The sequence below is a fragment of the Sipha flava genome, unplaced genomic scaffold (genome assembly GCF_003268045.1).
Source record: "Sipha flava isolate LNK unplaced genomic scaffold, YSA_version1 618_pilon_pilon, whole genome shotgun sequence".
In the NCBI taxonomy this organism is placed as follows: Eukaryota; Metazoa; Arthropoda; class Insecta; order Hemiptera; family Aphididae; genus Sipha; species Sipha flava.
In genome coordinates, this window is record NW_020273598.1 from 113874 (window position 1) to 137618 (window position 23745).

The 23745-nt window shown below is 31.5% G+C and overlaps 2 protein-coding genes across 4 annotated transcripts; both read left to right on the forward strand.

Annotated features, from left to right (window-relative positions):
- The first annotated feature begins 9412 nt into the window (after positions 1-9412).
- LOC112691472 lies at positions 9413-15142 on the forward strand. Its single transcript, XM_025565734.1, has 4 exons — positions 9413-9517; positions 12115-12426; positions 13028-13133; positions 13262-15142. Exons 2-4 carry the CDS (start codon positions 12132-12134, stop codon positions 13638-13640), a joined length of 780 nt encoding a protein of 259 aa, XP_025421519.1. The 5' UTR covers positions 9413-9517; positions 12115-12131; the 3' UTR covers positions 13641-15142.
- Positions 15143-15930: 788 nt separating this feature from the next.
- Positions 15931-21608, forward strand: LOC112691471. Of its 3 annotated transcripts, none has more exons than XM_025565733.1 (6): positions 15931-16386; positions 18161-18434; positions 19037-19123; positions 19272-19518; positions 19908-20201; positions 20562-21608. In XM_025565733.1, the coding sequence occupies exons 1-6, from the start codon at positions 16250-16252 to the stop codon at positions 20774-20776; spliced, it is 1254 nt and encodes a 417-aa protein (XP_025421518.1). In that variant the 5' UTR covers positions 15931-16249; the 3' UTR covers positions 20777-21608. The 3 variants fall into 3 exon arrangements, with proteins under 3 accessions (XP_025421518.1, XP_025421517.1, XP_025421516.1); XM_025565732.1 differs by having other exon boundaries at positions 15937-16386; positions 18203-18434; positions 19037-19204; XM_025565731.1 differs by having other exon boundaries at positions 15939-16386; positions 19037-19204.
- The last annotated feature ends 2137 nt before the right edge of the window (positions 21609-23745 follow it).

Here is a 23745-nt window from a genome sequence, read left to right on the forward strand (position 1 = left end):
TTAAAAGATATGCACCAATAATGTTTTAAACATTATTTACAAATGATTAGTTTTTGTTTATTAATAATGTTTCAGTAATTCAAATAAAAAAATTCGCCCTAAGTGATACAACAATACGAAAATCATGATAAATACGCATAATAGTATTTTTGTAAGCACTAGATATTATATTATGGCTTTTTAAGTATCAGGACCACTTATGTAATAAAACATTTTGTTCGATAAGCCGTCGATGAAGTATTTAACCACGTTTCAGTAAATATAGAATAGCAGTAAATCCTACAATGGCAGTTTGTTGCGGTGTACACGTGGTCTACACACGCTTACGTAAATAGGGTGTCACTGGCCTTAACTTCAAGGGATGTTAACCGATTTTTATATTTTTTTTTTTCATTTTAATTTAGAAAAAAACACGCCAATAATATATAATAAATATAAAAGCAAATTAAACCAAAAAAAATATATAAAGATATACATAAAAAAATACCACATGTTTATAAAATTTTAATAAAATTTATTATGATATATTATTTAAAATTAAATATCAAGTAATAATTATTCTATAATACAAATTCTTTAAAGGGTTTTATGTTCTGTAAACCTATCTATTATTTTCCATACGCCTAATGCTACGTTACAATGTATATTGTCCATACAACATTTACAGACCAATAAATCATTGTTCCATATGAATTTTTAACCAAATTTTTAATTTAATAAGCTTCAAAGAATAAAAAATGACTATATAGAGCAATACAAAAATATAAGTAGCCAATCTCACTATCAACAATAGTATAAAAATAATCAAGATTTATCGTACAAAACTTTTTACTCCGTTCAGTGTAGGTACTCTCTGTGTATCATGTCTTCATATTATTAAGGTAATAAAAGAGTAAAAAATATTGAAATAGGAACAGAGGTTCAAGAGGAGGGAAATTGATTAAATTATTTTATAATGTTAGTAGTAGTCGTTGACTGATTAATCCCAATAACACAATGTTCATGTAAGTGCTTCTTCAATTAAGGTTCATTATTACTCATTGCGTAATTAAGTAAAAATACGAAACAGGAAAATAAAACAGACTTTTTTATTGATTAAAATATTTTTTTTCGAACGAAAATGTAGTGGATCTGAAAGTTCAACCGAAACGAGATAAAAACAATAACATTTTATAGTACTTAACCATTAATTTTATTCTGTAAGTACAATGTATTTGTTTCCTTTGACAATTATTGAAATCGTAATACCATTAAACTATTAAACAAGTTATATTTTATGTCGGTGCACAGCTATAATAATATTAATATAATAATATAAATCATATTAATCTTATTAACTTAGAAACATTGCTTTTCGTGTCAAGAACTTTGACAAGTAAAAATACAAATCTCAACTAATGCAACATATTATTTTAATTCGCTTTTATACAATAGATAGCGCAAGTACCTAATAAATATGCAAGCGAACGCTTAGCAAAAAGCCATTAAGTTTATATTTAAAAATAAAATAGTAGAGGCGGTACCGAAAAATAATTTATGCATTTCTATATAGGTGATAAGGTTAATGGATAAATGTATTATTTTTAAATATTAAATTTGATATATCTGATTTAAATTAAAGGTTAATCAATCTAATCAATGTATTTGAATACCCGTATATCTTCATACCCTTGTATCATAATATCCATTGGTTTAAATACTGACAAAATACTTATATTACTTGAATAAAACCATACATTACTACTAATCTGAAAGTCTGATTTTAGATTACTCCTCCTTTTGAACTCGATACGATAGAAAACAAAAATAACTAACTTTGGGAATGTTAATGCTTAAAATTTAATACTGGTTTAAATACTACTCATTTGTATATTATTTACAATTTTATACGAATAACGAAAGCAATGAAGCATATTTTTAAGTCATAGTCATAACAAAGAAATGGATAATTTACAATGCTCTCATATTTACAATTTGTAAATACATAATTGTTTGAAATAAAATATTATTAATATAATAAATAATAATATAATTTAGACTATGTCAATTAAGAAAATTCCAAATGTAATTTATTGGTTAAGGTGGTTTATTGACGACGACAAATATTATTTATATTAAGTAAATTACATTCACATGCCAATAAACCACTCGCTGCTCGCCGTCGATAAGTAATAACAGTCTTAAAAAACAAGATTGGTCGTTTTCGAAGATGACAATAATCTGTAGGTTGTAAATAGCATTTACGTACTTATATGCCATGATCGTATAAACTATCGATAATTAGATAACGCTACACTTTATGTCTTAGTACTGATTAGATTGAATTATTTTATTTTTTTGTCCATACGATAAAACAACCGGAAACCATATTTCAAAAATAAGTAAGTACATACATTGTTTTTTTTAATAAATTAAATTACGTTTATTCGTTCCTTAGTCTTAACTATTCATAATATCTCTAACCAAAAAAAATATAAGTCGGTAAAGAGTTAACAATTAACAATTAATTAATAATTATTCACGCTTAAAATAATATTATATTAAAATAAATTAATATTATATATATATAATTATTTTTATTTATCCATATTATGAATGTACACGGGTATTAAAAACACAGGTTTTCATACATTTTTAGCCCGTGTATATATTCTGGGCTCCGTGTACCCGAGCACTCTGATACTCGTTCAGAACTGACCTATAATTCAAATAAACCCGCACTGCTTTGATCTGAGGGAATCTTAACGAATTACGTCGGTTTATTCGTTTATTTACCTCATCATCGTGAATTTTCCTTGCAAATAAGATCGTTAATGAAACCTTATAAAATACATGTTTTTTTAACGCGTAATCTAATTTATTATCTGAACGAACACAAGTAACATAAATGTGAACATAAATGTGTATAATATGTTTCTCATACTCGTACTGTCCAAACATTAAACGTCTGATAATAAGCTGCAGTAAGCCGATGAACTGCATATATTGAATTGACGTGTAGACTAAAATTTAAAAAAAAAATGATATATCTAAATATAATAAAATATTAACCAAAATTATCTGAACCATCTAAGTTAGGCTAAATATTCTATTAACTTTTTCTTTAAGAAGAAGTGTAGAATAAACGATCAATATAAATATGCTTTGTATTTTTACCTTATTACTGTCTGTATTAGTAGTATCTACTCATATGTTTTGTTCTATGATTTCTCAGAGAATATTAGTTTAATTTAAAAAATAAAAAACAACAGAATTTACTTTATATAATGGTATGTCAAAAGGGAAACACACATTAAAATAAGTCAGCGTCTTCTCTTACTGGTAAGACAAGGAGGAGAGTGCTCTTGACGTGCTCAAGGGTTACTTATTATAATCTCTTCATGTGTTTCCCCCTTAATAAATTCTTTATTAAGAACAATTAATTGAGAATATATTATGATTCATTATAATTACCTGATGTATGGTCTTCATATCAAGAAAAATATATCTAATGACTAATAATTTGAGACTAATGTATAGTTAAATGATATATGATAAGGTTTTAAATGTTATGTAATATAATTGAGACTCATATGTGATTATGGTTTTCTCCAATATAATAAATATTATATCGGCTATATTAATAGTATATCGACTTATATTAATTCGATTATATAATATTGTAAGTATGAATACGTATAATTAAAACATAATAAATGTATGACTAATGTATAATTTGAATCTAATACATGTATTACTAAGGTATGACTACAATATATTGTATGTATTGTACATGGTGATACATATTACATATAATTTAAGATAAAATTATTATGAATTGCATTTGAGAATCAAAAGCTAACATTTCAAGTCAACAACTAAAATTTCAATGATCAATAATAGGGGACGAAAACATTTTTGGTATAAAATCGAAAGAAAAAAAATATGATACCAATAATAGTAATAGACGTAGGCGGATATCGGGGGGGGGGGGGCAGAATGTAAACGTCAAAATAAAAAATTATGTGTTTCAATATTTATAATTTTTATTTTACTTTGTTGAGATACGAGAATGGTCTGGAATATTCACGGCTTATCGTTGTTGAGAAAATCATATTTTGTAAGTATATATTGATAATCGCAAATATTCTAGAACTTATTTGCGATACCTGTAAAGTTATAAATACGCAAGCTGCAGACCGCCACAGCATTAGTGTCGATTATGTTTTTGGAACGTATACGGTGATCGCCTTTATTTTTATTTTTTTGTTTTTAATGCCTATGCGTGGTTTTTCGTAAGTGACGTGCTAAACAAATAAACAATATAATTTTATATTATTTGTGTGAATTGTGGGTTTATCTGAATTAATCAATTAATTTTAAATTATAAACTGTAATTAATTCAATAATGGTTAAAAGAATATTTGATGTCTTTAATATTAAAAAACAAAAATTAGTTGTTACTAATTCCTCGTCAACAACAACACTAGAATCTGAAAATGATTATTAATAATATTGGTTTAGACATTGATATAACTATACAAAAAAATGTTGATAATATTGTTGATAAAAATGTAATTTCCTACTTGGGAACTTTAATAACAGGCCCTGTGCGACCAATTTTAACAGTAAGTACAAATATAAGTAGGTAAACACTATACATAGTTTAAGTTATTATATTATATTTAAATTAAATATATTGTTATCATATCCACTAACTAAATTTAGTACACAAAATCGCGCTTTCAAAAGCATTACAAAATATATGAATGGCTTGAATATAGTATATCAACAGATTCAATTTTTTGCTTTGTTTGTAGACATTTTAGTACTGGAAATAGTGGCAATTTTGAAGATAGCTTTTTAGTTGGTTTTAGAAATTGGAAAAAAGCCTATGCTTTGTATTTATGCTTTATTTATAATTTTTTAATTATAATTATTAATATAATTATATTATAATTTATAGTTGAGTGTTTGTAGTGGATCTAAAGGTGGAAATAAATTGGATGCACATGCTAAAAGTAATTTACATTTTACATGTATGGTTAAATGGTCAGCATATCAGAAAACAATAGAAACTGGTAGTGTTTATTCTCAAATATCTTCTCAGCATTCATTGATGGTTGAAAGTAATAAAAAATATAAGAAAATGTTAGTTAATATTGTTTTATTTGTAAGTTGTCAAGAAATTGGTTTAAGGGGACACGACGAGACAAAAGATTCTTTAAATCAAAGTATTAAACTAATAACTAAAAAGTAATAACTAATATTACTAATAAATGATCTTAAATGTAAAATATCTAATTATGGTAATTATTTATTATTATTAATTATTAATATATTTTTAAGAAACTTTAAAGAATTATGTAAATTGTTAGCAAAAAGTAATAAGGAATTAAGAAAAAAAATTAATCTTAAAACCAATTACTCAAGTCATATAATTCAAGATGAACTTATAAATATATGTGCAGACGTTATGAAAGAAATAATTGTGAAAGATATTGAAGACGTTGAGGTGTTTGGAATTATGTGTGATTAAGCAAGGTGAAATATAAATTATGTTTTATACATGGACTTCTTCATTTATTTTTATTAAATTAATTTATAGGTGTTACAAACAAGAACAAATGGCATTATGTGTAAGATATGTTAAAAATCTAGATGTTGTTGAGAGATTTCTCAGTTTTATAGATTGTTATAAAAATCAAAATGCTGAAAGTTTATATCGTTACATATTATGGTACCTGAAAAAGTATAAACTTAGTTCTACCTAAACCACAAATAGTTGCTCAGTCATATGACGGTACAAATTTTATGTGTGAGAAATTTAACGGACTACAAAATAAAATAAAAAATCAATATCCTTACGCTATTTATACCCACTGTATGACTCATAAAATGAACTTTATTGTAATTGATATGTGTAAATATGTAAAGGTAATAAATATTTATATACATCTTAGATTTTCATGATTTTATTTATTACTTATATTAATATTAGGAAACAGGGCATGTGTTCAATACTTTAGAATCCCTGTACGTACAGTTTTCTCATCCATCAAAAAATCAAAAATTAACTGAGATTCATACTAAACTAGGAATAAAACATACGATAATGATTAGACTTAGTGACACTAGATAGAATTACCGTTATCGAAATATAGAGCCTGTTAAAAACAGTTATAAAGCAATTATTCAAGCTTTAGAAGAAGAAATTGAAAATGAAGATGATAGAAGAGTAAATGAAGCAATTGGTATAATATAATGAGTAATAATTAATGATTCAAAGTATTTAAATTCCAATATCTTTGTTTTAGGTATACTAACAAATTTAAAAAGTGGATGATTTATAGTTTATTTATTTATCTTACATAAAGTATTAATTAATATTAATATTTTTTCTAACAAATTTCAAGAAAAAAATGCTACCTTAGAAGAATCTAAAAACATTATTGAAGACGACTTAACAATTCTAGAACAACAGAGTATTTTTCTAAGCTTTGGTGTGAAATAGAAATCTTTGCTAAAGACAATGAAATATCAATACAAACACAATCTAAAGGTAAGACTTAATAAACATATTATATTTATTTATAATTATAATAATTTTAAGTTAATATTTATTTAATTAGGATGCAAAAGAAAAAGACAAGAGCCACACTATCTTAAACATTTTGATACTACTGCAACCACAAATGCTGAACAAAATATTAATGACACCATTGAAACCATTGAAAATTATTTTAGAAAAAATGCTTTCTTTCCTGTATTTGATGCTATCTTGATAAATCTGGAAAAAAGATTTTCTACTGAAAACCTCTAAATTGCAACAACTGTTGATCAATTTTTTTCAATTAAACTTTGAGGAAAGTTTTTTCTTTGTAGATCATTATAAAATAAGTATCGTATCGGTCTTTAAAAATTAATTTTTACTTACCTATGCTCTAGTTTTATTAAAAGTGAACCTGTATTTTGTATATTTTTCAGGATTTGATGAATGTATCTAAACATGTATTACAGTCAGAAATAGAAGTGGCAAATAATTGCATATTACAGTCTACTGATGAAAATGATATAACTTTAAATTATGTGAAAAAGGTTTTAACAAAACAGACTTTCCCTAATTTATATAAACTATTTCAAGTTGCTTTAACAATTCCTATAAGTTCCTCCTCTTGTGAAAGGAGCTTTTCGGCCATGCACAGAATAAAAACTTGGCTTCGAACTTCTATACTGCAGGAAAGGTTCAACAACAACTCAATATTATATATTGAAAAAGAAATTTCTAAATCTATTAATACTGAAACAATTGTTAATATATTTGCACAAAAAAATAGATATATACAATTAAAATAACAATAGCTATTTAATATTTTATTTTTTTATGTTCCTATTACCTATATATATATATATATATATATATACTTGGTGTCTCAGCTAGAATCAAGTATGAGTAGCCACTACAGTTAGTAGGTGGAAGCGTCGGAAGTGACTATAAATATTTGTTTCCGCTAATGAATAAGATAAAAATGTTAAGCGCCCCCACAGATAATACCAAATATCCGCTTATGGTTATAGAATAACTTTCCATGAAAATGTTTTCGATTTGAACGGGACAGGACTGGACGGATTTGCGTCATGAGGAATCGACTGTTTAAATACACAGCACCGTTCGCTTAGGCCCACTGTTCGAGCGGTTAAAACCGCTAATGGAGCTGTCATATAGATGGTGCTTGGTTATCAATGGCCATTCCGTTGCGTGTTTGCCTAACGCAATAATAACGCCGTCACGCGCGTACAATATGATTGCCCCGTGATCTATACTACCGAGCGGCAGTTTACAGCGTACACGTCACGTCAGTCAAAAAAGTTCTCTAGGTTTTTCTGAATGCTATCGTTTCATCATCGACACAATACGAAATGTGATTACATCGCCTTCGGGTACCAAAAGGTGCCAAGTATTGAAGTCTCGCGTCACAGATGTTATCAATTCCTTCGCGCTTTGCTCCTCGTCTACGCATTGCATACGAATCCGTCGCCGTATAACCGAATCAGCTACCTTTACTTTTGTTTTCTTTTTCCTAACGCTTATCACCCAGATCCTTTGACTAGTACTTGCCGTGGTAAAATAAAAACAATTTTCTTGAAACTATCGGTCTAACAAAACAAAAAAAGAAGATAACAATCAGCTTATACAGTTAATTCCAATTAAAGTAAGAATCACTTTCATTTGCCCACCATAAGAGATTGCCTATAAAAACCAAAATTGGTAAAAATAAATCACAGGAGTTTTCAATTTAAAAAAAAAAACGATGCATTTAATTTAATATAATCTATACACACCGTAAAATAAAATACATAAAAAATTCGTGCTATTTTTCGACGTATACAAGTACATGTACAAATTTGATATCGAGTCTATTCTTTCGCACACTTAACCAACTATCAGTAGCAATAAATTACTCGTCGTTACCGGTTTTCTGTGCTAAATCTTCCGCTTTGGTTTTCAACATGCGTCTGGTAGAAACGCAATAAACACGGTTCGTTGTCAATAAAAACCATTAACTAGTCAAGTCCAGAATCTTTCCCTTCAATTTTACGTTTTTAATCGCATATTCAGTTTAAGTTAAAGGTTTCCCGTAAAACGTAATCTTCTTCGGGAAATTTTGCAATCGTCGATTTAGGACTGCATATTATTTTATTCAGATACAACTTTCTTAAGAAACTAGCAGGAACGTTTTAACTTTTTTAAAAATATTAATTTTTTTTTTTTACTCACAGAAAGACTTTTTCGAAAAATATATAGTTTTATAGCAATTTTTAATAAAATAAAACCACCAACATAAACCGCATCTAGAGCACTTACAAAAAGTGGTTATTTTTAACCTTGTTAACGTACATCAGATTGGATCATCCATATTAAGTGGCCGCCTATATAAACCACCGGTATTGAGCGGAATCCACTGTACTTATCAATATACTCGTACATTTTAATATGCGATATTTACTAGGTACTACAACTATACCGATTACCATTTTATTGTATAAGCTGTTCGTTTACATTGTATACGAATTATCCGTAAACACATTATTTTACGTTGCGAAAAATGTCTTCGCGGGAACCGACTCGACCAGAGCGAGTAGTGGAAGCTATATGGAACCGATTTGATACCGCGTGTATGGTCTATGTATTCATAACGGGTTGAGTTTGTCCAGCGGCGGCGGTGGCGTACAGCTGATCGCAGCGGAGAGTTTTCTTAGTCTTTTTGAAACTCCCAACGGAGCGGTATAAGAAAAAAGACGCCCACCGCCCGACTGCCCGTCCGACCGTCCCCCACCGTCTAGCCGCTCGCGAAACGAGTTCCCTCGTATTTTCGCCCGGTTACCACGGTGACCGGATACCACGGCGCGCGGCCAGGGAGCGGGGAGATCGATAAAAGGGTCGGGAAAGCCGATTTTGCGCATCTGCCCCGCGGCTGCCTTTTCGTCCACTCAGACCGTCGCCGAGTCACAAGGACATCACATTTACTATATACAAGTAAGCTACACATTATTATTATTATTATTATTATCATCATCGTAAATTTGTTGTTATTGTTGTTGTTGTTGTTGTTCTTCTTCTTCTTCTTCTTCTTCTTTTTCTTCTTGTTGTCGTCGCACCGTTGTCGTCGTTGTTTCTTCCGCGCGAGTATATCTTATACATTAATTTATATTTTATTTTTATTCTAATCCGCGGGCCAGCCGTCAGTTTTCCTCTCGTCGTTTTCCGCGATATCGTTATTAGTTCTTAGATTTACGTAACCAAAACACACCACCGCTGCTTACACATTGCCCGTGTACAACACCTACGTTATAGGTTTGTCGTGTTTGCATAATATAAAATCAACTTCACGTCGTATTCCATTCGCACAGTCCACGCCGCGGCTGTACCATCGTTACGTATTTTGATAGGTAATCGTAAAAAACACCAAGTGCACAATTTGAACAAACCGTATCGTACGTCTCGTTCTCGTAACAATAGTATTAATAATAATAAACTTGTTATGGTGCATATCGATCGAATACGTTTCGAGTAGATGTTGTCAGATAACTGACAAGATGAAGTCATATATGCAGAAATATCGTGCGCTCACATTATATTATTCCGATCGAACATGTCTCGTTATTTTTTGATTTCAAATACATTATATATTAGCTATCGTGTGTTCGCTATTTTGTGCCTATACATCTATGTCTGTACCGAAGCGCTTAGCATCGACGTTTGATTTGCATTGCTTTGTTTATCTTGCGTGTTTTTTTTTATCAATGGGATAAAAAGTAAATTAAAAAATTCGTAAATTCGTGAAAAAACCTGCTTGACGTATCTCCGATTCGGTGTTTCTTACATATTGAAATATTAACTATCGAGCGCCACGCGCTTTTTCCGTTCTACTTTAATCAATTTAGTTAGTTTTTTACCAAAATAAAGGAGTGTGCTATAATCATAGCAATTGTTGTACGTAAAAACTATACAAAACAAATCATTTTTTATTCGTGGTTTTCTCAGTGTTACAATTTTTACCACAGGTTTGTTGTATATGATTACTCATGATAATCTATGGTAGGTATATTATACTTATTTATACCAAATCATATAACTAAATAGATACTTAGTTACTTGCTTGATTGAATATTTTGTATTGCTAAAATTCATTTTTGTCTAACAAATAATAATACTTGATAACAAATATAACATCTATTATAGAATGCTTTTGATATATATATGTTATACTTAACATTTTTACATAATTAGTATTATTAATTTTAAAATCAAAAATTCTATATTAAACAACAATAAAATACCATTATTTTATCAATAATATAATTGTTGGTTTATTATCGGGTATAAGTTTATACAGTTTACTTGATTCCAAAGAAAAATATCAGACCAAAATCTTCAATGCAACGTACATATTATAGTTTAAATAAATTAATTGTTCGTGTAAAAATTATGTTTGAAATAAAATCACTGACAAACTAATTGTGTAAAATATGACGAAAGCAAATTGTGTAAATTATAAGAATATTCATCCATTAAAACGAATTATTAATTTTGTTTAAGTATCTATATATTTAAATATTCCAGTAAAAACAATAATAGGTATGTTTTTTTTTCTTAAAAATAAGGCATTATTTTTCTGTTTAATAAACAGTAAATACTTAAAACTTATTTGACTACACGTCAACATGAAATAGTATTTGGAGTGGAATGTTTACTATTATTATCCATTGGTACTTTGAAAAATGACGTCACCGTACAGTGATAATCGAAAACCGTCAATCATCTCCCCTTTTGTGAACCGATCAATTGTTTCACCCTAGCAAACTCATTTTTCAATAGTCATTTCACATGTTGTTTAGCTACATATGGTTAGGTTTTTGTATGTAATTTCTGTTTTAAGAAATGTGTTTTGAAGGAAACACAATTTCAAAATGATATACAACACTGTGACAACGAAATAATAAATAAAGCTTGTCATTAAATACAACTTCAAAAATGCCTATCGTAATTATTTAACATGACGGAATTTATAATTTCATTTGGAGTATAGTGAAGAAAAACTATAGAGTTGGACTAGAATTAATTTTAAAAGTCGAGTAGAGTTCAAAATTCAAATACTCGAGAAAAAAGTTGAGTACTCGTCCAACTTTAAAAAACTATAGTATTATTAATTTATTTGAATGTTTTATTTTGATTTTTTGAAAATTATTCCATGCATTATCAAGAAAGTAATGACACAAACGATAAACCTACAACCCGAAGGAAATATGTATAATTATTGCAGTATGTTTATTACAAGAAAAAATTGAAATTTGAATATTGAAATAGTTAAACTGTTTTGTTTTATTAAAAATATTTAAAAATCATATTAATTGTAATTGAACTGTATTCTCATTTTGAAACAAATGAAAACAAATTATAACTAAGGTCATGTGTTCTAAACTAAAATTAAGTACTTCCTTTTAATGTTATTCCAAAATTTAAACAAAAAAATTTCTTATAATCTTTTTATAAGTTTCATGAATTTTTTTAACGTTAATTATTACTCTTATACTATTAATCGTGGTTCCAAACAATAATTATTAAATTTTCAGAAAACGCTATCTTTACCATGAAGATAAATTTAATTTGGTCGGGCCTGTGCCTGATCACGGCAGTGGCTTGTATGGATGCCACTGGCCGCGAATGCGGAGATCTAGGTCCACCACCTTCCATACTGGACATGCCGCCACCTCCGATGCCGTCGTTCTTGACGGCCGTGTTGAATGACCAGTCGGGCAGCAACGAATCGAACTCGCCTAACAAGGAGCTACTGATGGAAACCAACGAGTTGGAACCGGGCAAGCCATGCAAATCCATGTGCGACACGGATCAAGGGGTGGGATTTATCGAACTACCTCAACAAGGTTTGATTGCTAATGGATAATTTACGGGTGATATGCTAATGATTGGTAAAACTCGACAGGATAAAAACGGTTTATTATTAATGTTAAATCAATTAAATATGTTAAGTGATTTTGATAAACGTCACTTCTCTACAAAAATACACCATGGTTGTAGTATTATAATTTTTTGTGCGGTCGTATACTATTTTTTCACGATCCGAAGGGGTTTTATTTTCTCGTTACCGTGATAGGCATCAAAAGCTTTTCGATTTTGTGAGCAAACATATTGACGTTCGTTTTGTTGAAATTCAATCGGTTTTATTTTTATTTTTTTCCTCGGCCATAATGTAATAGTATTTATATTTTTACAATACGGGATCACGAGCTCGAGGGTACCGTATTAAAATTTACATTTAACAACGAAAATATTATTATTATCCGAACAGAAAAATATAAAATAAGATATCTTGAGTAACGGGTAGTGGTGGAATATTGAGATTGTTTTCGTTCAAACAACTATACCATTTGTATTGCGGCAACACAATTTCTCTTAAACGAATAAATAAAACGCATGAGTATATGGATAAAACTTAAAGCGTAAGTACATAATATATACTTTCAGGACCTATTATCGAGACGTATTCCTGGTGGATGTTGCTGTCCACGTGCTTACTCGGAGTGATGTTGATCGGCACCGTCGTACTAGTAGTCATCGTCCGTCTGCGAGAGTGAGTATTAACTACGACAAGCATAAATATTGCTTATAGGCGACAGCCGTCGCGAGTCGATAATCCTACATACTCACGATCTCAGCGGTGTCCATTATTTTACCGTCTCTCTGTTTTCTCGCCAACAGCAAGAAACGCTGGAGCAAGTCAGACTTTAGCCCGGAGCCGAAGAAGAGCCCGCCGCTGTACGATACGATCGACATATCGCCGAAAACGTTTTGGGCCACGCTGTCGCCCACCGGCAACATCGACACGACGGCCACGACTCGGCGCCCGGTGCACCACCACCCGCAGACCATAGCCAACCCGAACTTCGAGAACGGCGCCTACTACCCGTACGAGCAGCAGCACGAGTACCAGCAGATCACAACCATCCGTCGCACTATGCCCGAGTACCAGACCATCAGACCGCACGTGTCCTCACCCACGCGCATCGAACACCCGAACATGCCACCGCTGAACCTGTACAGGTCGATCCACCGGATATCCGACCTGGAATCCCCGTAAACTGTGCGCGTCCAGCCCCCAATCCCTTTCCACGCAGTTCCGCTCGCTGAATCCGCGCGATTGCTACTAACCCGATTATCGGTCAACGCGCGGTTCACGCAATTCTACGGCGGTGCACTATGGAACTCGTACATTATCCCAAGCTTAAAATGTGCACCATCAGGGTCTTATAATAAAGTGTACAAAATGTGTGAAGTGGGGGGAAGGAAGGAGGGAGAAGGATCGAAGCTTGTTAGCTTTTCACAATTCGTGAACCCCCAAAAATATCGGTCTAGTTGCGCCTAAGTGGACATCATGGCTCGTACGCGTACGATTAATTAATTTATTAATTATATTATATTATTATATTATAATATATTATATTATAATTATATTATTAATTTTATTAATTAATTAATTATTGTATATTCAATTATAATATTTGTCCCATTTTTTGTGTAGAAAAACACCACCGTACCGGACACGCGATACTATAACGATACGACGACGTCTCATCCGACAAAACCTAAGCTCTTGGATACGGTTTTCTGAATATCAAGGATTTTTTTTTCTGATAAGGGTTTTAATACTCTTTGATTATGTCAACCGCGTTCGAATTGATGTCCACTACCTTACTCTGTATATTTTACGAAACAATAATTCCTAAACGCTCTCCTCGTACAGTCATTATTTATATAGTCATAAAAGTTATATATATATATGGTATACATGTACTCGTATATATAGTATTACATAACGGTATAAAACACTTACGTATATTATGTAGTACGTAATATTCGAATGACTCTCCTCGAAGCTCCGATAGAATTTGTTGTTGTTACTCTTTTTTTATATTTATTTCATTCTTTACAGGATTATATTATTAAATTTCTCTTATGCTTTCAGCGAAATCAATCGTTCGTAATCATCGGACAAATCATGACAATACATGAAAAAAACACGAGGGTGAGCATAAATTTGTACAATGCCCGTTGTCCTACAGTATTCAAACATATAATGTATGATTTTTTTTTCTTACAAACCACCATTACGACGTCCATTGTGAAGGGTGGGAATGTATGAACACTAAAAATTGATGTTTCAATTCAATGTTCACAACGAATTTCAGTGTATTTTTACGAAACGCTCATAAGTCACAGTCAACATTTTATTTATTATATAGGTAAGACACGAGTACTGACCCAGCTGTATGTGTTTTATATTAAAAGGTAGTTGATAATATTCGCTTGAAATATCCATTCGTTGATAACACATTGGTAACCGATTTCCTTTTCGTAACATCGTTTCGACCAAATACCGTCTAGTTCTTAGTATTAAGTAATAATTGTAATAATACTTATATATTTTATAATAGTATAGGCATATATTATTGATATTATTTATTGTTTTATATATTGGAGAACGCTTGAGGAGACATTGTATTTATCACGCGTAGGTCTGAAGTACATAGCTGCGAACTAATGATTTTGAATACACTATTTACTATACCATTGACTGAAATATTTATGTATACATGTGTATTACTCAATAGTCTTTAGTTTCTTGTCAATCCTTCAATACGCTAATGGTTTTCAACAATTTTATTTATATTTTTTTTATTTTTTACTGGTTTTTACGATTCTTTTTACTGATTGTATTATTCTCTGTTATATTGTTTTTTGTTGATGTTTGTTTGATTATTTAATATTATTATTTTACTTTTTTTGTATATTATATTAACGTATATAAACTTGGTATTCTTAAACTATATAATAGTTTTGTACGCGTAAAAATTCATTTATGTATTTGTACGTAGAGAAATGCAATAAAAAAGCATTACTTGATACAACACATAGAAAGCGTAGGTATATTTACGTGCGTTGATTTTAACACTTTAAGATAGAAAGAGAAAAAACGAGAGAGTACGTCACGTTCGAAACGATCGCGCAACGAAAAAGATTAAAAAAGATTATAAGGTTCACAATACGAAATTATTGTGCACTAAAATAATAGTAATATTATCGCTGGTATTTGGTGTGGTATACATTTTTACAATGCGCGGGTTATTTTTATACATTGTATTCCGACGGGTTCTGTAACACGCGCGTCATCAAAAAACGTGATGATATTAACATTTATTAAAAAAAAAAAAAAAATTTTTTCTATTAGTTTTACCGAAATCGAATGTGTACCGTCAATTTCGTAACCACGTATTATTATTATTGTTACGGGTAAATTGGCAAGGGTTCTTCTCTCACATAGGGCGCCAACGTTTAAAAATAGATACTATCTTACGACAGCTACGATTTCTACTACTACCTACTACTAAACTATTACTACGCCTACCATTACCACTATAATACTTGATTTTGCCACACGCACTCGTTTCGAACGCATGCAGTTGTCTGCTGACGGTCAACCCGATGGTAAAATGAACGGGAAAAAATGCAACCGCGTTTTTATATTATTTTACTCGAAACAAACGAATTCGTGACGAACAGGGTTTTTTTTCCCCGCAGTGGAAAACACTATTAAGTGTGCGTCGATTGTACAATACACGTCATACAATAGTAATAACAGTATCACATATCCTGTAATATTCGTCTGCGAGGAGCGGCGTGTGGATAAAAATGAACATACTGTTCAGAAAAAACTTCCAGGCCGAGGGGTCCTCTAAGGAGAGAAGCTATTCCAGCGGCCTTGGCAGGAGGACACCCAGCGGCAATACCAATGCGCTGGGAACCGTGCGGAGGACCAGGGAATCCAGGTTAGCAACTGTTGACCGTAATCGATAAGGATTATTTAGGTGTCGCAGTCCCTCCCTCGTATTATAATCTGTCCCCCTTCATCGCTTTTTATAATATTAACACATCTGTTCGGGGTGTTCAACGCTTCGATCGGTCGAATGTATAATTTTACATGAATGCTATTGGAACCGGTTTTAGCAGCCCTGTGAGAATATCGAAGACAAATTAAGCGTGAAATTAAATAATAATAACAATAATAAGAAAGACGTAATACTCATACGAGATAAAAAAAAATTATTTTTCGTTTTATGAATACAATTTACAGATTTGGAAATACTTTTTGAACTTCTTTTAAATTTTTATTTTTCATTAAATTCAAATCTCAATACTCACGTCGAGTCGAATCATATAATGATTACTTTTATAAAACTATATTAAAAAGTTAGTTAGTTCTATCTTGATCATTTTAATAACAATATAACCTAATTTTGAAATAAAAATAGTTTCAGTTTAGCTTCAAATTAACCAAACCAAGTTTTAAATATTGTGTATAAAAATGAATAACGAGGGAACATTTCAGTTCAACGATATAACAGTCGATACAGTATTTTTAAACATTCTGGCATTCTAAAAACTAAAATATTTATTATTAATTCACATTTGTATCGTGGCCGTTTAGCAACATTCAACAGCGTATATTTATATTGAAGTGTATAAAATAAACACGAATATAATAATACTATACATAAACTATGTTTATAATTACACGCAATTGCTGATTTAACTAATGTAGCGCAAATTATTATTATTTATCACGGCATTGGCTGGATTCACAATATTATTAAGTGTGTAATAATCTATAAAACGATCAGAACCGGATTAAGAAATTTTGCGTTCTGGGGCATATGTATATTTAAACAGTCTTAAGATTTAGAACTTTTTAATTATATATATATATATATATATACATATAATTATTTTACTATAATTTGATATTTATTATTTTTACTGAAAATAATACAATGAAATTAGTCAGGCGGTATAGGAGGTCATGTGTTCTTCGTACATTAGGGGTTTTTTTATGCTTGTGGATATCTTATATGTTATAATGAAATGAGCATTAGACATTTTGGAATATTTAGCCATGCGTGTTGGCTAATGTGTGAATTTTCATTTATGAATAAGTAATATCAAATCTATCAGGATATTGTTAAAAATATTAAATAACAATTTTCGTTAGCATTTTGTATATTGTATATTGAAGTATAAAACTATAATTTATAGGGTAGTGTTCGTCTTTAGATCCGAAAATAAAACTAAGTAAAAATACGAAGGAAACATTTTATACCCTCCTCTCTTTAATAATCCTGTTTAAGTCATTGTAAAAATGTTAATATTTATCGAAATTTTCTTTCATTTGAAATCGATTCCGCTGGACTTGAGATTATTTCTTAATAAAAAAAAGGAACATGATATTATTGAGAAAAACATTGTAAAATATATCCTACCCCTTGTAAAAAAAAAAAAAAAAAAAACTATGTACGACGACACATGATTACGCAAAAATACTTGTCGAAAAACCGTGTGTATTTCACCCGCACAAAACACCTGCCTATCAGTATTTAACGACGAAAAAATCAAAATAAAACGTCCCTCTTATATCTATGTACACGTTTAACTGCAATAGTTATTATAATTATTATGCACTTAATACTGTTGCGGTACGCGAGTGCGCACATAGAACCGTGGCGTTTCTCTACCGCCCGCGTCCAAGCTGATGTTGTGACGATACAGGTGCTCGATGATGATCGACTCGGATCATACTTGTCCGTTTAGGACCCACATTCTCCTGGGTCACGCGAATTTCCCGCAGGAGTTCGAGGACTTTGTCGGACCGCCGCTGCTGGCACCGCCGAAACCCACGTCCGCCGTGCCACTGATACGGTGGATCCGGAGGAAACAGTCCACGGGCAAGATGGACACGGTGATAAACACGCCTCAGTTCGCGAACGGCACCGGGACCAGCGCGAATACACCGGGATCGGTCAACAACAATCCGCTCGATAAGGTTCGCAAAACGCCTATTATCATGTTCTTATTCGAACCGATTTCGCCGCGTAGGTATACTCACAGAATATTATGGATGCAATACTATTCACTATTATTGAATCAATAGGCTTCTCCAAGACCATTCCATTTTGCACCTCCAATTTGTCCATTTTTTTCGATCCGATCCTCCACTCATTATGATTCCACATCCTTTACCTGCCCGGTGGTCTTATTCGACTCGATTTTTGGGTAAAAATATAACTTCGATTTGATATTTTCTCCATTCCAAATAGGGTTGTAATAGTTGTTGCGATTTTTGAAAATAAAAATGCTTATTATATACTGTTTCATAAAAATGTCAGCTCCATGTACAAAAACGAACGTTAACGTTACAATTGTATCTCGTTTATTTATACAATTATGTCGGCAGGAGAGCGGTTTTCGTGCCCTCTTATTTATTTGCAATTTTATCGAAATATACCACATTATATTATACCGTATATCACAATATACAGGGTTTTTTTCAATTATGTACCTAATCATAAGAAATCCATATAACTAGATACATCCTGCAATAATAATCACGATCATTATACAATGACTACTAATCGCCATTTTCAGAATTGCAGAGGTCGCCATGGTTCTTATACCACATCAAACGCTCCTAATATTGCAAACGGTGCACTTCACGTCAGAAAAGTTGACTCGGTGAGCATTGCAAATTTAGATAAAGACTGTTTTATCATACCAATCGCTTATTTGGACCGATTTCTACCCGACGGGGTTAATGTATGTAATCTATTGTACGGGACGTGTTTTCTTCGCTTACGATTTATACGCTTGTGTGTTCTTCTAGCTTCCCACGATTCCGAGTTCAACCAGCAAAACCAATAATGCTTTAAACATGGTCGAAATAGACGACCCCAAAACTTGTCTAATGTTTCACATGATGACCACGTTGGAACCGATAGATCCTGTTTTAGAATCTCCTTTATCGGACCCGATGGCCAGACAGACTGCAGCTGCGTGTTCGCTGCTTACAGAAATAGCATCGACCAAAGTGGCTTCAGAGGGCATGTTGTTGGCAAATTTAGAAAAAGACGGTATCGCATTAATATGACCGATCATCAACTAAAAATATTTTAAAATAAGAAAATCGTACGTTTTTGAACATTAGTCCGGATTTAGTCACAGATGTTTGTAATCCTTATTTACTCCTTATTTATGTCAACACTTAATTTAAATAATTGATCACTTAATCGTGATTTATTGAAATAAATCGAGTACATAATTTTCTAAGTTGAAGTGTACAAATAAAACTAACTGAAAACATACATTTTTGAGCTTTTCGATTTTTAAAATATAATACAATTCACTAACAAAATATTAAAGTTGTTCATTAATAATGACGCAAAACAATTACTAACAATTTTCAGTTTCGATATATATGTAGTCAATAATTTGTTTTTTTTTTTTTTTTTGTGTAATGTAGCCGTGTTCCCGTTCATCACGTACTATGTTTTGAATAAGTCTTCGGTGTCCAATCCACGAGAAGTAGCCGTAAACGTTCGCAATACGACGCTAAAAAAGTTCGATCCACGGGTTATCAAGCACACCACCGACCATACGTTTGACTTGTTCACCGAAGTAGCTAACATCGTTTGCCCACCAATGAGCCAGTCGAAAAGGCCCAGGGGCATGCACACCGCCTATATAATATCTGTATATAAAGTATTCGACGGCGACGACAGTGAAAAGTTCGAGAAACACTGGCTGTACTGGACCGGTATTTATATATTTATTAATACATAACCGTGGCCCGGGTCAAAAAAAGAAAAATCGACTTTTGAGTTTTCAAAACTTGTAACTATGATCGCTAAGATTTTTCCCTATAATATTAAAAATTTCAATCATTAATTTTTGTTAATTACAATGAAATAAATATTGATGAGGATTTTTATTAGTGGGGAGAGATGCGAAAAAATTAGATATTATCATGTATACAGTTTTTGGTTTTTTTATTAATCATCCACCAAAATGAAAACATATTACAGTATTATAGTTGATCAATACTTTAAAGTGTCAAAGCATACAATTTTTTATCCTATTTTCATAAGATATCTTTACTCTTATCAACATTTTTCAGGCGCTCGTATGATCTACAACTATCTACCAAAATCGGCCGGCCTCAGAAGGATCACACTACATAAATCGCAATCAAACGGCGACAAACAGTATATACTAATGTGCGAGTGTGCTAATCTACTACAAGACTTTACATCCGTGGCCAGATTGCTGCCGGCACTCAAAGCCAGGCTGTGTGGGTGCACGGGAGTTTACCGTTCTATATTTATAATTTAAACATGACAATCGTTTATAATACTTATGTAAATATATTTGTACTTATATTGTAAGAGGGATTTCGCGGCAATACCAGTGGGTTAATGGCAAACATATTCGGGCAACTTATACTAATGTACTGTTATATATAGTAACAGAATAATACATAACGTTTGTTCGATACATTATAACGACGTGGCCTGCAATGTGGCAATATATAATGCGACCAACCAAAACAATAATTGTAATTAAACTATGTAAATACATATTATGGATAGCATACATTTTATGTACCTATGTGAACATTATTTAAAACTTAACGTGTCATTATTATTTGGAATAATTAAGTTGACTCACATCTCACTAGCTGCGGTCGAGCATAACTATAAGAGTGCAATAGGGATGTAATTTGGGGGAGGGGCAGGAGTATGAATTTTCCTAACCCTAGACTTAAATGGACCGGCTGACGACCCCGTATGACAGGTTATCATGAAATGTCTTGAATTACGGGCCGTGATACAACATACAATTTATTACCTATGAATATTATCATTCCAAACACTGAGATCAGAGATAGGTAACAATATTATATTGTCGCTTATTTTGTAATAGGTAAGTAATATGTTAACAAAAAACGGGAGGTACTTAAATGGAAATATAAAAAAATTAATATATTCCTCAGGTTACACCCCCTAGATTGGTTCAGTTAGTTATAAAATTGAATTATTGAAAGTTTAAAGACAATCAGAAAAAGTTAAGCCGTACCACAAGAGCTCCAAACTTATTCATTTTTGATTTTCACATATTATTTTATATTTTAAATTCTAACCAATGTAATATTGATTTTACACAAAATTGCATCAAACAATATTTGTATAAAAAACTATGTTATACATTTTATGTTCTTAAATATTTTTCATACAAATATTATTTTACATACAAATAGCGTTTTTAGATAAAAATTTGTTTTTTTTATTATTTTTTGAATAAATAGTATTTCGATATCCAATTTAGAACGTTTATTTTATTAACTATAATCTATATCAATAGACATTTTAAAAGAATATAATACCATACATTATACAATGTATAATTATGTTATTATGTCATAATGGTTTATCGATCAACTATTGTTGAAGATAAAATGCAATAACTGAATTCAATAAATATCTATTTTTGCCCTATCATTTCTTAGATATGGATTATTTGTCTAACACGACTGACACGTACTGGGTATATTGTGTATAGAGCTTTTAGTTTTGTGGTGACTTTGATTTCAACATTACTATACATTACGTGTAGTGAAAATTGTGTTTTGAAAGTCATCATGGTTACAAAAAGTACGTGATGCTAATTACATATATTTTTAATCGGACATACATTATCTCAAATTGTCGATAGTAAATTTCCATCGATTCAATAGGTGTTATATGTGTTTTTTAATAATATGCTTGAGGTTAAACTAAGGTGACCATAGGTCCCGTTTAAAACGGGATTGTCCCATTTTTTATCATTTTGTCCCGTTGTCCCGACAAACTTTGAACAGGACGCTTTTTGTCCCGTTTTTAGAATAGAGACCCGTTTTAATCCCGTTACTTCCATAAAAATTGTAAACCGAGAGTAAAAGAAAAAAAATAAGACATGTCATATACTATATATATATATGTACTACGAACTCATGTGCGAGACTTCTAAAGAAATCTAGTGTTGGCGCGGCAAATGTTCTAAATAATATAGAACATACTTGTTCGCCATAAAATAAATTAAACATAAATTGAATAATAAAGACTGTATAATTGAATAATTAAATTATTAAATAAATATGTGGCCCTACAACGGCGCAACAATAATAATAAATAATTCAAGGGTGTGGCCCACACGAAACAATAAATAAATATACAATCATATATAATAATAATAATGATAATGCCCTTAGCGGATAGGCCCGTCGGCCTTAACCAAATAAATAACACAAATATGGTCGACCAATACTCACAATCACCAACGAAGTCTACAGCGCTGACGAAGAACAAACACGATGAAACCACGTTTTGCACAATGGCTGTTGGCAAGTGACCACCCTAGAATATGGGACAATTAATGAAAGGCAATACAAATTGCGCTGAACGACACTTACCAAACAGCCGACACGATACAAAACAAAAACACAGAAAAACGTGGTTTAAAGAAGATGGCTGTAGACCAACGCCCGAAACAGCAGCAGAAAGAATTGGTGTGCACACCACGACGAACACGAACAGAGAGAGAGACGGTGCCAGCGACATTTTCCACGAAGGCTAGGGCCGCCGGACACCACAAAATGAAGATAAATGTCTCAGTGCCACCACACTAAACCAAAAAACACGATAACTTATGAAACTTTGTGGCACTGAGAACATGACTTTTACTTTTACAAAAACATAACCGAAAACCTTTGAAAACGTGGAAATAACGGGCATTTACGCGCGACGATAACAGCGCGATTACGTACCCGGCCGGTCGCACACGGAGGCTTATCACCACCGCCGACGATGGCTACGGATACGCAACGCACCGCTACACATCGCACGAAAATGATAACAACAACAAAAATTACACAAACATAATCACATATTTAAATTAACATCAACATCTAGGTATATTAAATACGAATAATTTACCAATGAACAGTACTATTTATAATTAACGATATTCGTTATAGTAAGTATATTAGGTATATTAATCGAAAAATCGAACATAGTCGTGCAATAATGTGAGTACATTGCAATGATCTTGTGTTATTAATGTTATAGCCACTGTGTATTAGTTCTTTTCAGGGCTTTGCACCTGAATTAACCCAAATTCGTAACACCCCTAAAAACCCTTAAAAAACCAAACACCTAAAATCCATATAACCCGAATGATTTTTTTTTAAAAACATCCGAATTAACCAAAACCCGAAAAAAATATTGGTTTTAACCCGAAACCCGAATAATTTTTTATTTTACAAT